We start from the raw sequence: 16057 nt of genomic DNA on the forward strand, positions 1-16057 counted from the left end.
ACCATTAGGAAATGGTCTCGATCTGCTCAGGCTTTTACTAGAAGATAGATACCAGCCGTCTTTGCGCAGAATATATGAGATTAATAATTCACCTCTAGCAGGACGTGAATCAGAGACACTCAGGCCGAGCAGCACCTGCTCAGTTTGCAGAAACCCTTTATTTATAGGGCTCTGAGCAGAGCCCTCTGCTTCTCCAGCCCCCAGCACCATGGGGCGAGGACACACCATTTCGGATGGATGTCTGCAAGGTGTGCTCCCCCCAGCACAGCCCCCGGCAGGACTCAGGCGGGCAGCACAGCCCGAAAATCTGCAGATCTGCTCTGGGGTCCTGAGTTAAGCAGGTGCTGTAGCCATTTGCTCTGTTGGTAACAAAACCAGCCCTGTTTCAGCATGCAACTTCTGCTGCAGCCAGGGAAAATTACCTAAGGCTGCAGCCAGGCAGCCCGGCATCAAGCAGGGGGTGGAATGCAAAATCACTGCCATGACTTACTGAGTGCTTTGAATTCGCTGCAGAACTAACCACCAAGTCTAACACTTCAGTCCCAATAGACAGTCATAACTCAGCTAAATTTGTGGGTTATACCAGATTTTATTTACTGTTTCATCCCAGAGATCAGTAAGAGATGACAGCCATCTAGTCATTAAAGTGGGGGAGAAGCCGCCCACAGCTCGCGCTGGTTCTCGCGCCGCGTTTCCACGTCTTCAAGCAAATTTGGCTTCCGCAGTACTAGCTTTGTTATTTTAAGAACGGCTTCTGTTCCTACTCACCTGGGCGCTGGTGAGTTCAAAGAGCTGGGCTGTTCACCTCTACGGCCCTGATTTGCACAAGGGACGTGCTGCAGCAATCAAACGTCATTACCGCTAACGAGGACCCTGTGGCCGATGTGCGAGCAGCCGATGGCCTCTTCCCGCTCCTTATTGGACATCACCAACCACCCTGATAACCCGAACCACCACAGCGGCACTAATGAAAGCTCCTGAAGCTGCTGTTTGCAGATGTCGAGGATGGGGAAGGTTAATTTCAACAATCAGCCTCAAAAGCCTTGCTGTGGGCTCACTGCTGGAGCACCTGGCACTATGCGGGCCCCTTACGGGGCTCCCCGGTGCCCATTTTCCAGCCAGGAGCAAGGTGCTCATTCAAGAATTCACCTGGGCAATTCTGTATTTTGGGGTGTTTGCTTTATTTCCTTGATATTAGTTGGTTTTATGTCAATGGCTAAAGACTTTTAGCTGGGGGTGTTTTGCTGATGTGGTACCTGCGCTGACTACACCTAATCCAAGGTGCAAATACTCTTTGTTTTGGTGTTAATCTTGGTGTGACTTCAGCAAGAAGGCCCGGCTGTGCTTCAAGGAGCCACGGGCAAGGTGGCTCCTTCTTGCAGCAATGACCTGAATCTATTTGGGGCTTTATTAGGAGCACTAAACACCAGCACATTATCTGCTTTTACTGTTAATGAACATCGGTAGTACTGTGCCACCCCGTCATGCTCGGATCCCATCTACATAATCCTAAATGAGACCATCCCTGCCTGAAAAAACAATCCCTGCCCAAAAATACAGTTCCTGCCTGGAAATACAGCCTCGAGCTGGGCCCCCAAGCCCGTGCTGTTCAGCAGCGGCTCATTGCAGCTGCCCGTGCAGCCCCCACTAACAGCAGCCTCTGCAGAGCCGCAGCAGCTGAAATTCAGCAGCTCTGCCAGCCAGCACTGCTCGTTTCATGTGTATTCTGGCTGGCAGCATCGCTGGTAGCAGAGCTTTTAGCCTCGCCTTCAGCCCCCAGCTCCTCTTCATCGTTTGCCTCTCTCCCCCCACGCCCATCGAGTTCTGGTGCTTTCTGCTTGTTTCCTGCCTTGCCCAGAGACTTAAACCGCTCCGGTTTCTAATTATGCAAAGGGAAAAATAAAAAAAATAAAAAAACAAAAGGAAAGAAAAGGAGTCTAGACAGCATCCCATTAAACCTCCAGCCAGAAAGAGGGAAAGACGATTGCACGGCGTAACGGGCGGAGAAATGCAATACAGAGGATTAAGAGGCTTAAAGCTTGCTACAGCCAGCCTGCATGGGGCCGGGCTTTCCTTGGTGTTGTGTCTCCCCAAAACACCCCGGAGAAGCGGCTCCTCGGGCAGAGCCACTCCACGGAGCTGCTGCTGGCTGCTGGCACAGACGAGCAGCACCCAGGAGCTGGCAGGAGGGTGGCCGGCGAGGCGGCTGCCTCCCACCTGCAGCCGCAGGAGAGGCGAGGAACAGTGCCCTCTGCTGCTGCGGGGCCCGGAGCTGGGAGAGGGAAGAGCAGCATTGCACTGGGATTGCGAAGTTGGCGAGGCTGCCGACCCGTGCCCGAGGAGCGCTTCGCTTCCCAGGGCGAGACAAACTTTGCTCCCATCCCTTTTGTATTGCCCTGTGCAGGACTGCATCACGAAGGCTTTACCAAAAAATCTTCCCGTGCTACCAGCCTCCGTTTGGCCCCGTTGGTAAAAAAAAAAAAAAAAAAAGACAGAGAAATGAAGTGCCGAGCGGTGGATTTCAGGATTTGCACCTGCTGGTGACGAGGCAGAAAGCGGCAGCGCGGGGCGAGCGCGCGGCTTCACCGCGGAGCCGCCTGCGTGCGGGGCTCCCGGCGGCACGGACAGAGCAGGGAGGCTCCCTGCACACCCCCACGAGCCACCCCCAGCCCCCAAATTCTGCAGAAATCTGCGGGTTTTGGGCACGCGGCCAGGAGAAAGCACGCGCTGTGTCCGAGGAAGCAGCCCAGCACTAAGCAGGGCTGTGTGTTTTGGCGGCACTCCTTCCCCCAGGATGAATGAGGGGCTCTTTTTTTTTTTTTTTTTTTTTTTTTTTTTTTTTCTGCTCTGCGGTTTGATCTTAATTTCCTGCATGAAGTTCTCAAGAGGATGCCAAGATCAAATAATTAGACTATTCTGCGATAAAGAGGTAACATTGTTATTCAAATGTATTCAGAATTAATTTACCACCAAACAATTTACACTGCCGTCCTTATATCCTGCTGAAATTACTCGAATACGTTATCTGACACACAAAGCATCTCATGACCTGAAATAACTTCATCAGCCACCAAGTGCCGGAGCAGTGGGTGTACGGCCACGGGAGGACAAACCGAAATATTGCAGAAGCCACAAAGGCAATCGAGTGATTTAAAAATAGAAAAGGAAAAGAAAATAGGAAAAAAAAAAAAAAAAAAAAAAAAACAACACTTTACTTGCAGCAGTGAACACGCAGAAAACAGAATCCCAAAGAAACCCATGTGAGCACTTGACCCCACAAGTGGCAGGAGGGGTCCCGATGCTCTGCAGCTCGGCCCCAGCTCCCCTTTTGGGCACTCGTGCTCCAAATTCTGATCCAATCTGGGGCTCCTGGCTCCCCAACCCGGGGACACTGCGGTCCCCAGCCCTTGCCCACTGCCTTTTTCAGCCTGGAAAAGCCTGGCTTTGTCTTTTTTTTTTTTTTTTTTTTTTTAATGTGAAACTTCATTTGCAGAGTGTGGGAAGGTGATTGCAAAATAAAATTCCAGGCAGGCAGAATGAGCCTCAGAAAAACCAATCGCACGGCGGAGGATTACTGCCCGCAGAATTTGTTTTCTGCCTATTTCTACAAAATAATCAATGCTTTTTTTTTTTTTTTTTTTTTTTTCCCGCACAGACTCCAATCCAATTTGATTGTCTTTTCTGTGTTACTTGCAAATCACACAAACAATCGATGCCCTGACCCCTTTCCTAGGCAAACGGAGCTTCGAAGGAGGCAGCCAGAACCAAACCCGGGCTGCTCAGGTAAAGCTCGGCCAAAACCCAGCCCCGTGCATGGAGACTTCAGCGAGGCGAGAGGGGGAGTTTCAGAACCTCTTGATGCATGATTATTGTCGCAAACATCAGCAGCAATATGATCGTAGGAAAAAAAATGAAAAAAAACAATCAACCAACCAAAGCAAAATAGCAAAAAAAAAAAAAAAGCAAAAAAAATAGAAAAAAAGCAAAAAGCCAGAGGTGCAGGTGGTTCCTTTTAAAAAAAGTAGAAAGCAAAATGAAATCTCTTCCAGGCCAAGCTTCTCCAGCAGAGGAAGGCGAGGGGGTGCAGGGCTGGGGGGCCATGGAGCTGGACCAGCTGGGGGCTGCCTGTGGCTACCGCTGCTGCTGCCTCCGCGGGGAGGGAAGCACCAAGAGCTGGGCTGCCTGGGCGTCAGCTCCCGAGTGCCAACAGCCCCAAAGATCACACACACGAGTGGTAGAATGGGGCGGGCTGCCCCCGCTGTCTGGTTTTTATAACCCCTTATTAATCTCACGCCGCTGGCACGCGTCTGATCCATGCGTGCATTTTGCTCGCGGGCCATCCCTCACGGCGCCGAGTCCTTCCTGGTGGTGCCTCAGCAGAGCTGGGCGCTTGGGATCATGGCACCATCCAACACCAAGGGCTGGGGAGCGTGATGCTGACCCCAGGCCTTCCCTCTGGGGCCCTTCAGAACAGCACAGAGCCCCCGGTTGTCCCAGGGGGGGTCCCACAGCCACCCCCTGAGCAGGAGGGAGGAGAGCTGAGCAGGATGTCGTGGGTAGAGCAATCGCCGTGCGCTCACCGAGGGGATGATCCTGCAAATACCCAGCCGCTCGGTGCGGTGTTTACAACAGCTACAATCCGCGCATCTCAGCCTGCTCCTGGAGGTGTAAACACGGAGTAAGGCTCCCAGCCACGGCGGTGTAAACACGGAGTAACTGCGCTCCCATCCTTACTTATCCATCCTTATACCAGGATAACGCGGCGCCAGACCGAGCACCGGGAGCACGGCGCAGACCTGGGCACTGCGTTCTGCTCCAGCGTTCTCAAATATTTAGCAGATTGCATAATAATTAAACAGCTGTTGAGCGAGCTTCAGACGCAAACTCCTACTTATTAGCCAAAAAAAAAAAAATCCAGCAATGAGGCATAGGTTTTCTTTGTACGTGTAGATTATGTTTAGATGTGCAGATTAAATATTTATATTTTACTTCTGAGAAAAAGGGTGCTTTTGGCTTTTCCTCTCCTTTCTTAGTTATCTCTTGTAGATAAAAAACGCCGCTGTATTTATTTTAATAGTCAGCTTCACAGAGAAAAAGGGCGCTTTGAAAAGTTACCTGTTTTCCCTCTGCTTTAATTTGCCGTTTTAAAACAATTCTCATGCAATTGTTCCCGCGTCTTGGCATAACCTAATAATTAAACGAATTACTTGAAAGCCAGGGCAGCTTGGCACAAATTAATGCGGGGGGGGGGGGACACAAAGCTGCAATTTCCCAGCCAACTGAGAGAGAGGTCAGAATTATTCCAGCTGCAGCCAAGAGCACAGGTGAACACAGAGCTCCCTGCAGCCCCACCGAGAGCTTCCCCCTGACTTTTAGGTCCCTGCTCTCCCTCCTGACGAGGGACGGTGTCCTCAGGGGCTGAATTTGCCGTCGTTTCTCCGGGACAAAGTGAGGCCGCGCTGCAGCACCCACCTGATCGCACCCGCTGAGCCCTGCGCCTGCCCTGAATCCATCTGCAGGACACGGGAGGCTGGACAGAGCCCTGGGGGTTCCTCCTGGCCCCCAACACCCCCCTGGAGCCGTGGTGGTGCTCGCAGGGCTCTCGGCACCGCCAGTCTTGACTTCGCCCTGTCCCCCTCTGAGCCTCCGTCCCCTGCCTGCGCAGCGCCGCTGCAGCACCCCGGCCGTGGCAGCGGGGGCTTTTTGGGGAGCCTTTTTGGAGGGTCTGTTGCCCGAAATGCTTCCAGCAGCCCCCATGTCTGGCCGAGCACAGCGAGCAGCTGGGCACTGCGGGAAGCTGGGCAGCCCCGGGGGCCCCCCAGGCAGCTCCGACCGCGATCGGTGGTGCTGCAGCGCGCACAGCACCACGGCTGCGGGCAAAGCACCCCGCACAGAAGCCCGTGGAGGGGCAGACGGTCACCCTGCGGGGCTCGGGCCCTAGTCTGTGAGCTGCCCTGGGCCACGACCCCCTCGGAGCCCTCCTGGGGTGACGGCACCTCGGCAGCCAGCAGCTGCCCCACAGGGTGCTCCCTTTTCTCTTCCTTTCTTCCCCTGGGCTGCCGTGTAGTTGCACCGGGATAAATCAGATCCGTTTTTTCCCTCAAGCACACTCAGACATCTCTCCGTTATCCACTTGTTTCCCTCCCTGGCTTAGGATTTGTTCCCCAAGCAGGCAGGTAAAGCCGTCCTCGGTGTTTCTGGGCAGGCAGCAAATCCCCGGGAACGCGCGCTGCTGGCGAGGTGCAGAGGCTGGAGCTGGAAATCAGACTTTCTTTACATGACACACTTAAGAATCTACTTTAATTAGAGAAAAGAAAGATCGCAGACTCTTTCCCGAGCTGTTATCTGTGCAATTACTTTATGTAACATTATTAAAAATTAAATTTTCCCAGAACCTCAGCAATTTAATGAAAAACGCCTGGCCCCCAGCAGCGGCTGCGGCAAAGGCAGCTGCTGGCACCTTCCTGCTGCGGGGCTCCGAGCCTCGGCCCCCAGCACAGCCCAAGCCCTGTACCGGGCACACGGACCCCACAGCAGGACCCCAAAACCAGGGGCTGCTCCTGGCCCTGCACCTCTGCTCAGCACCACTGCTACAGCAGCCTTGACACCACTCGCCCAGCACGCTGCTTGCACTGGCACAGCATCCCCTTCTCCAGGGCACAGTACTCCACTTCTTGGGGGCACAGCATCCCCTTCTCCGGGGCACAGCACCACCTTCTCCTGGTGCACAGCACCCCCATCTCTGGGGCACAGCACCCCCATTTCTGGGGCACAGCACCCCCTTCGTTAAGAAGACAGCATCCCCTTCTCCGTGGCGTGGCACCCCCTTCTCTGCGGCACAGCATCCCCATTTTGGGGCACAATACCCCCTTCTCCGGGGCACAGCATCTCCATCTGGGGGGCACAGCACCCCTTTCTCCAGGGCACATCACCCCCTTCTCCAGGAGCACAGCATCCCCCTGTCCAGGCGCACAGCACCCCTTTCTCCAGGGGCACTGCACCCCCTTCTTGAAGGCAGAGCACCCTTTCTCAGGGCCACAACACCCCCTTCTCCGAAGCACAGCACCCCTTTCTCCATGGGCACAGCATCCCCCCGTCCAGACACTCAGCACTCCCTTCTCAGGCGCACAGCACCCCTTTCCCCGGGAGCACAGCATCCCCGTGTCCAGCAGCACAGCACCCCTTCCTGGGGGGGCACAGCACCCCATTCTGGGCACAGCACCCCATCTCCGGGATCCCTGCACCCCCTCTCCAGCAGCCCCCAGCCCTCCTCTCCCCACTCCCAGCTCCCTCCCCAGCCTTTCACCCCTTGCCCCATACCAGGGGCCACCCCCCCCGGGCCACCCCGCTCCGCTCCGGCCACCGTGCTGCTGCCCCCCGCGTCCCCTCTGTGTCCCCATATACCCCCCCCATCCCTTCCCAGTCCCCCCCCATATCCCGGGGTCCCATCCCCGGCTCCCCGTCCCCCCCACCCCGGGGGGTCGCAGCCCCCCATGTCCCCCCTTACCGATCCGGATGACATGCGGCATCCCCTGCGAGCCCTGGCCCCAGAAGCCGCCGAGCAGGAGCGCAGCGCAGTACTCCCAGAGCACGCCGCCCAGAGCCGCCCAGAGCCGGGGCATCGTCGGGGGGGGCACTGGGGCGGAGGGGGGGGGGGGCTCGGCCCTACGGCCCCAGGGGCAGCGGGGCAGGGGGCTCCGGCCCGGGGCTCATGGTAGGGCTCCCGTCCCGCCGGGGCCGGGGCCGGTGCCGGTGGCGGTCGGGAGGCACCTGCGGAGCCGGGGCTGGCGGTGCGGTGCGGAGCGGCTCTGTCCCCTCCTACCGCTGCTGCGCGCAGCTCGCACAAAGCCCCGGCGCGGAGCGTGCACACGCGGGCACACACACACACACACACACACACACACGCACACGAACACGCACACAAGCACAAGCACAAGCACAAGCACACGCGCACAGACAGGCGTGCACACACACACACGGACACGCGCGCACACGCACCGCTGCGCCCAGCTCTGCGCGCACCGCAGCAGCAGCTCAGGGGGGCACGGGGCACGAGGGGGGCGCAGGGGACGCGGGACGCAGAGGGGATGTGGGATAAACACGGGGGACGCAGGACACAAGAAGGGATGTAGGGTACAGGACACGGGACACACAGGGGATACGGGACATGGGATGGACGCAGGGGACACAGGACACAGGGAAGGACACGGGACGGACACAGGGGATGTGGGATGAACGCAGGGGACACAGGACACAGAGGGGACACATGTCACGGGGGACACAGGATGGACACAGGGGTGGCTCCAACCCACCCCAACAGCTCCCCCCTGAGCCCCGGCCACCCCACCGCGCCGGTGTCCCCCGAGGTCCCCACTGTCCCCTGTGTCCTGGGAATCCCCCTCTTTGCTGTGTCCCCAGAGCTCCCGGTGTCCCCAGTGTCCCTGACAGCAGGTGCAGGGCGAGGTGAGGTGGTGGGGCTGGGGGCTTGGACCAGTGGGGCTGAAGCTGGGGGGTGCAGGGGGCCTGGGGACGGTTCTGTTTGGTGCCCGTGGGCTGTCACTGCCAAGTGTAATGACCTCGGTGACGGAGACAAAGCGCCGCGAAGGCACCGGGTAAGTAGGCTGCTTTGTCAACTTGCTGGGCTAGGCTAGGGTGAATTTATTTTTTCTCATTTAAATAATTTGATCTATTCCATCATTTCCAATCGCTCCCATTTGCCAGCTGTCTGCTAACTACATCGCCTGGAACATCTGAAGAGCAAATCTTTAATTCTCTTACAAACATACTATTAGTCCGTATCTGTTCATCCTTTTAATTTCCCTTGTCTTTCTCGCTCCTCGGCAGCAAAGCTCGGAGCGCTCCGCGCCGTGAGGAAAGCAGAGCTCTGTCCTGTCTGCGGGCGGCTCACCCCGGCTGGGGCGCCTCTGATGAGCTGGGGGAGGGGATGTAGGCGAATCGCTGTGGTCTGAAAGCCAAAGCAAAGCTCCCGGGGTTTGCATTTGACGGGAGCAGACGCAGCACGCCGACGAGGCACCCGCGCCGCGGGGACACCCGGTGCGCCCATCACCGCGGCGCCTGGTCCCTGCACAGGGGTGGGAGCTTGGGCAGGGCGGCTGCAGCCACCACGAGCCCCAAGGAAAGGCTGCGAGGGGCTGGGGAGGAGCTGCAGGCACAGGGCAGCGCCAGCCCCTCCGGAGGATGCTGGCCCCACTGTCCCAAAAACTCGGGCTTTGCCTGCGCTTCCTTTGGGGCAGGGGAAGGCACCCCCCAGCGTGACCTTGGCTCTCTGCTTTATTTCGCCACGGAGGGGATTTTGCTTGCTCCTCCCTAAGAGCCGAGCCAGAGAGGCAAAGGCACTGCTTAACGCCTCCAAAGCCCTGTGCAAATGTCCAGCCTCCGAGGAGCTCCGGGGCTGTTTTTCCTGGGGGCAGCCCGGGCTCCGACTGCCAGCAGGAAATCTCCGTGCTCAAATCAGAGTTACCAAAAAGGGAGCCTTGCATGAAGGGCAGTCTTATCTCTCAGGGCACCAGAAAGGATAAGATTCGGCAAAAGTGCATGCAAGGAATTTTCTTTACTTATTGCTTACATGAGGGACAGCTGTTGCAGGGGAATTATTAGAAAATTAAATGTCACAATCTGGTAAATCTTTGCACCTGGAGGTAAAAAATAATCCAGTGGGAGGAAGAGGGCAGAGAGGGCTGTTACTATTTTACTCTTTTTAGAGGCTGTACATCGACAACAGTTTGCTTTTCAGCAACTCAGGACAAGAAGTTCTGATTTTGTAAACTTCAAATTAAGAAGTTGCTGGGATGATGCATTCCGCTCATTAGCGACGAGGTGCTGCTGCTTGCTGGCACCAGGCTCTAATAAGGCTCTGACTTCTGCTTCAGCTTCTGGAATCTGCTGCAGGAACAGCACAAACATATGAAACATGTTTCATATTGTTTTAGTAGATTAGCATCTGATGAGTGTATGAAATCAGACACCCTCAGACACGAGGCAGGGGTGCGCTCAGCCCCATCCCAGGACTTGCACGTCCTCCCCTCCCCTAAGAAGCCGAGCACTGATGCAGCGCTGCCCATCCTGCCCCCCTCCTGGTGCTGAGCTCCCACACTGCCCCCAGCCTCAGCAGCCCCCAGCTGCCCCCTAGGGTGATCCCAGGGCTGCTCCTCAAGTGATGGAAAAGGGGCGATTTGAAGCTACCAGGTGACGTGCCATAATTGCCTTAGGGTTTTTTTTTCTCTCCCTCCCCCCCCTTTTTTTTTTGTCACCCCCCTGTGAGTAATGATCTTTATCAATTAGGCCATATCTTCCCATCAGCTCTGGTGGGGTTACATCGTTATCCTCTAATTAAAGCATGGCAAAATGGATGTGCCAAAGGACAGGGGGTCTGGGAAATGAACGGAGCAGCTCCTGGGGACAGGGCTCCAGCTTGGTGCTGCTGCTGGGGTTTTGCGTGAGCTGTGGGGTCACGGTGGTCCTTGGCCCTACAGAGAGTGGGGGACACCAGGGGGTGGGCTTGTAGAGGATAAAGTTGGGGCCGTTTGCAGCTGTCTGTGCTGGTGCCCTGCTGAAGGACATCCAGACGCAGCAGAAGGGCTCTGGTGTTGTCTTATGGTTCCCCGTTGTGTTGCTAAAAATACGATGTGTTTGTCCAGCTCCCAGCTGATGCGCAAGTGGCTTCACCGTGGTGATTCATCACTTCGTAGTGTGTTTGGTACCAGTTAGTGTGAATTCTTTGTTATAAATACAACTTCCTCTCGTAGGGTGCCACTTATGCTCTAGGACTGTTTGGTTACTCCAAGTTAGGGAGGTGCTGAGATACGTTGGGATTTTCATGCTGCCTTCTTCACAGTGACTGCCTGTGGTATTTAAAGCTCTGTTTCCCACACGTGTAGGATCCTCAAGTGTGCTTTACACTTCCTAGATGCATAAAGCCTCGGTTCTCTCGCCCCTAAATAAAGCTGTAGGTTTGTGGTTGTTCTAAAGAAGATGAATTTAATGTGAGGCTTCTCACTGCTCAGTATGAAAGGAACTGCTTGCAGAAGTAGGAAAAGAAGTTGAAATGATTTCATTGATATCTAGGGGAAAATACTGGTTGAGTAAGGACTTTTCCAAATCAGATCTGTGCTTAAGAGGACGTATGAGCCTCGGAGAGAGACGCAAGCATTTCTATGGCTCTGACAATTTTCCATACTAATGAAGAAAAAGAGGCTTCTTTTTCTTTAATGGCACCTAAACGGGTTCATTTGAATTAGCTGCATCCACATGTATTTTGTTCAGATTTATATGCATCCAGTGTAATACAACTACAATCAGGGTGAGTTATGAGGCCCAGCGCTCGCATTACCGAGATTCATGTGCCGAAGTCGTCTCTTAAAACACCGGCGAGTAAACACGGGGGCTGGCAGACGCACATTTCTGGGGCTTGGGTGCCCTCTACTGAAACGTTCTCCGCTATCCCTTAGCTCGGACACCTCGCGGCGTGATGGACGGGCTGCTCAACCAGCCCCAAACCTGCATTTGGCAAGTTCACCCATCGGGGAAAAATTGCTCCTCTTCCTCTCATCTCAGCATACGCTCGCTTCTCTTCTTTGACCTCTCTGGTTCTGGTTCTGGCTCCTGCAGCTCTGTACGTGCTGTAATGCATCTGTTGCTGAGTGGTGAGCACAGGTACGTGAGGTTTCCTTCTGCAGTGCTCCCCTGGGGAGCTGTAGATGCGTGGCGAGGTGCCGAGGACCACGCTGGGGAGAGTCGGGTGCTGCCTGGGACAGCTCGTGTTGGTGCCTGGGCCAGGGAGAACCCATACCAGTGGGGCTCTTGTGAAAACAGACAGCAAGAAAACCGCTTTGGCCCCCACAAACCAATTGCAGTGCTGATTTTATTCCTCCAAATCCTCACTCGTAATGGGGCAGCTTGTCCTGTCCCTGCGCAGCAGGCGGTGCAGGCTCTTGCTGCCCTGCTCTGCCCTTCCTGCCCTGGAGGGTTTAGGAAAATGCCAGAAGCAGACAGACCAGACTTCAAACCAAGGGTGCTTTAAAAGTCTGCGGATTTCCGACTTCTTAGATTTTTTTATCAGGTCTATTTTCTGTAAATAACTTCACACAAGTTTGCCAGGAAAGCACATTTTGTGGCACGCTCCGCTCCGTGCAGCCGCTGGGCAGGTGGAGTGGATGCCGGAATGGAGGGAAATGGTTTTTTCCCCCCAATCTGTGTTACTGAATAATGCTCCTAGCAGAATTGTTGCTGTGCTACACTGCATATATTTGTGTTGGAACACACTGTGGTGTAATAGCTGGTTTGAAATGTATCCAGTTCTGCTGAATATATTATCGTGGAAGTCAGGCAAACACTGGGAGAATGTGAGCTCCTGTCAAACCCAAGATCAGAAGCTGAGAAGGAGAAGGGCGTTGACACCTGCTGCTGTGCTCCGTTAATTTTACATGGGTGCTCGCGGGGAGCCGATGCTGCAGCGAAAACGCCGACAAGAGCCCGGTGTGTGGCCGGCACATCTCTGGGGATCAAAACCTTGTCACTGCTGCTCGGAGACACGGCTGGGGCTGAGGCTGCCCTGGTCCCGGGGGGCTCCTCTCTGTGGTGGAGCCATTCCTGGGTGGGCAGGAGGTAGGGACGTGTGTGTCCTTTGCTTGGTGCTGCTCCTGTCCTGGCTGCTTCACTGTGCCCTTTCCAGGGGTGCTGGGAAGCCCAGCGAGCAGCCACTGAGGCAACCACAATGCTGGGGATGTGTGCCGGGCTTTGTCACCTGGGGCTGGCTTAATTACACCTGAGAGACACCCTTTAAATAAGAAAATAATAACTGGGGCAGGAAGAGATCTTGGTTTTTATTTTAATTACACATCTGGAGATGCCCTTGTGGCTCCTACCTGCGTAAAGCTCCAGGCAGGAGCCCAGTGGGGTCGGTGGCCCTGCGGCATGGTGCCATGTAGCATGGAGCCAGCTCTCCCATCAGCAGGTGTTTTTCTTTAGCAAAGTTATCAGAGGCAGCAGAAATTTGGGAAATTTGGGGCTCGGTGTTCCTGGAGCCACGGAGGTGCTGGGGGTGAGGGAGGAGCTGCCTGGGCATCCGAGCACCCCAGGGTCCGCGCAGCAGCAGGCGGGGTTGTGAAATTGTAGCGTGTCTTACGGGCTGAAAAGGGCAACGGGGAACAAATGAGTAAGTAAGACCAGTGCAAATTATTATCTTTATCCCAGCACCTGACAGGAGGAGCTGTTTTGGCCAGTCAGCTCTGTCAAGCGCTCCCCTTCCTGCGCTACAATATAATCTTTTGGACTAGGCTGAGCGGAGATGCACATCCATGCCAAATGGTCTTCGTGTGCATTTTTTGTCCTCTTTCTGCAGAGGTAGGAAATCATCTTTTTTTTTTTTTTCCTTAAAAAAAAAATAAAATCCCTATCTTTAGGATTGGTGGGAGAAGCCATTTGCGAATGATGGGTGTAAATTATGCCTGCTTAGTCAGACAAGAAAATTAGAGACTGCAGAATTAGACTCTGCTTGCAATTATCTTTACATGGAACCGGTTTACAGAAAAAATAAAACATAAAACATTGGTATGCTCCTTGGCTTTCTGATAAATTCTCCAGTGGTTTATTTTTGGCCTGTCAACATCGAGGTGTGTCCCCTTGTCTGAAGGCCGGGAAGGATCTCCTCGCTTCCTCGCATGGTGGCAGAGCAAAAGGTTTGTGACCTGCCAGTGGCCAAGGCTCTTTGCTCCCCACGTGCCTAATTACCCGTGCCAAGATGCAGAACGAGTTGTTAATACCTTTTTTTTTTTATTTTTTTCCCTACCACGCATGCAAAGGGCAAGGAAAGAGCATGTTGTTTCAGATGTCTGTTCAGATCAGACATCGGTGGAATTACGCAGGGAATTAATTTGGCCAGCTGCAGCCCGTCCGTGTTTCCCAGTCCCCTGACAAACTCAGGCCTGCTTCCAATTCGTGCTGAACTTCTCTGGGTGTGCTGGAACAAGGGAGGAAGTTTAAATGTCGGGCAGGGGATCTGTGCCTGCATCTGGCCTTTCCTATACAGAACAAAACGAGGCAGGGCTGGGCATCACTGCTCATCATGACCCGATGTGGGGCATGGGGCGGGATATTTGGGGGGAAAACAACTTTCCCAGAAACATCAGCCATGGGGAAAGATGCTCTTCTGGACGTGATGGCACAGATGGAGGCAGTCAGGGAGGGAAAAAAACCTCCAGCAGCTGCTGGCAGCAGCACTTGGCTCCTTACTCGGCGCACCAGCTGCGAGGAGATGTCAGCGCCGGTCCCTGCAGCAAAGGTTTCAGGTGGGCTCCTCTTAAAGCTGGTGCTGAGCCATTGCACCAGCTAAATGCTTGTCTTTCATGCCCATCAGAGCCTGGGCACAGGGTTAATTCTGGTGCTTTTCAGCTTAGCAAGCAATAAAGTCTCCTGTTTTCTCCTGCTGGAAGGGAGCTCGTGGTGTGCGTGGAGTGAAAGGGGAGCGTGGGAGGCTTCCTGCGCACCCTGCGGCCCTCCTCGCAGGAAGGGAGGAATGTTCTGCTGTTACTTCTTCAAATCTGATGTTTATTTGGTATTTTGGAAGTGTTAAGAAAACAGAAAATGAAAAAAAAAAAAAAAAAAAAGATTGGAAATGCATTGCGTTTTGAAATAGGACTTGTAAGATGCGCTCTGTTTTCCCCACTTCTTCCGAGGCACCCAGGGGCTGGGGTGGGTGGGTGGATGTGTCCAGGGATGGATGCGTGTGTTGGGGTGGCATGCACGGCACAGCACCCCTTTTCTGAGCTCCTCTGGGGACTGCCAGCTTCACCCTGAGTGAGGAGCTGAAACCTCGCATGCCTCGGGCCGTGCACTTTGTGTCTCTTTTCTGCACCATTTCTGGAGACCTCCTTTGGCCGTGCAGCAGACGGAGGGCTCAGAATTTGCCCAGTTTCCAAGCGCTCAGTCGTGTTTGTGCTGTAAGAGCTGGAGGGACCGGAGCAATGGAGCTCTGGGTTAAAAACCAGGGACTCTTTAGGCTTGGAAATCCCTTGCTTAAACTTGACCCCTGTTATTTCTACATACCCTTTCCGTTTGATGATGGGACAGAAGAATAATATTTATAAGCAGGTCTTAGTACAAATAAAACAGGGCTGATGAGGCTTTATTTTAGCCAGTGTGCAGAATCTTCCCTGCATTGTATCTGTGCTCCTCACCGCTTCCATTTCATGGTGGAGAACATGACCAGCATATTGAAACCCGACTGGAAAATAAAGAGCCTCTCTTTACAGCCTATTTTCATAATTTTCTATGGGAAGCTTTTGGGTTTTTTTCAAATGCAAAGAGGAAAAAACGGAACCGTGTCCAGTAAACCAGTGAACATTGGATATTTAAAGTAAGATGTCATATAGAGGAGTACTTCATGTCGGCTTTTTTCAAATGTAAAAAAAAAAAAAATGATTAATTCTGCATAACTATTTCTGTTCTGTATGGGGGAGGGGGAGGGAGACTCGAATGGGAATAAAGCAAAATGAAGCATTCTGGATGGGTTTTTTGTTGAATCAAAATCTATCCCCTTGTTTGTGTCCCAGAGGTGTGCCAGTGCCTGGTGCTGCCTGCTCCATCCCAGTGTGGCGGCACACCGTGCTGGGCACCTGCTTTTAATCAATTAGGGATGAAATGACCCCAAATCCATCAGTTAACACTTGCCTGCCTGTCATACCTGGGGGCAACGCGGGTGTCGGGCTCCTTGATGTTTAGATTGGAAGTGAATCTAAAGTACATCTTTCCCGAAAAGCGATCCCAATTTTAAGGCAGTATTTTGGCACATCTCAGTACATCTCAGCAAGATGCAGCCCGGGAGTGGGCGAGAGCAGCACGCTGCGGCTCTCTTGCCAGCGCTGCTCACCGCTGGGCGAGGCAGCCCTGGAGAGATGCAATTACATCCCCTCGTGTTAGCAGTTTAAAGATCAAGCAAGGAGTGGTTTGACTAGAGATTAAATATAAAGATAGCCATTTATGAATTAGAAAGGAGAAGGAAAAAACCCTCCGAGTAGATTAAAGTCTTGCAGGACTGACT

General features: G+C 54.0%; 2 protein-coding genes across 2 annotated transcripts in view; both read right to left on the minus strand.

Annotated features, from left to right (window-relative positions):
- GRIK3 (glutamate ionotropic receptor kainate type subunit 3) overlaps positions 1–7667 on the minus strand; it is a 102895-nt gene extending 95228 nt beyond the window's left edge. The window contains exon 1 of the mRNA XM_084496899.1: positions 7508–7667. Coding sequence (XP_084353025.1) covers positions 7508–7622 — 115 coding nt within the window. The 5' untranslated portion in view covers positions 7623–7667. The remainder of the gene's footprint in view (positions 1–7507) is intronic.
- CSF3R (colony stimulating factor 3 receptor) overlaps positions 1–16057 on the minus strand; it is a 353819-nt gene that overhangs the window by 253847 nt on the left and 83915 nt on the right. The gene's annotated exons all lie outside the window — the stretch shown is intronic.

Source organism: Aythya ferina (genome assembly GCF_964211825.1).
Source record: "Aythya ferina genome assembly, chromosome: 24".
NCBI lineage: Eukaryota > Metazoa > Chordata > Aves > Anseriformes > Anatidae > Aythya > Aythya ferina.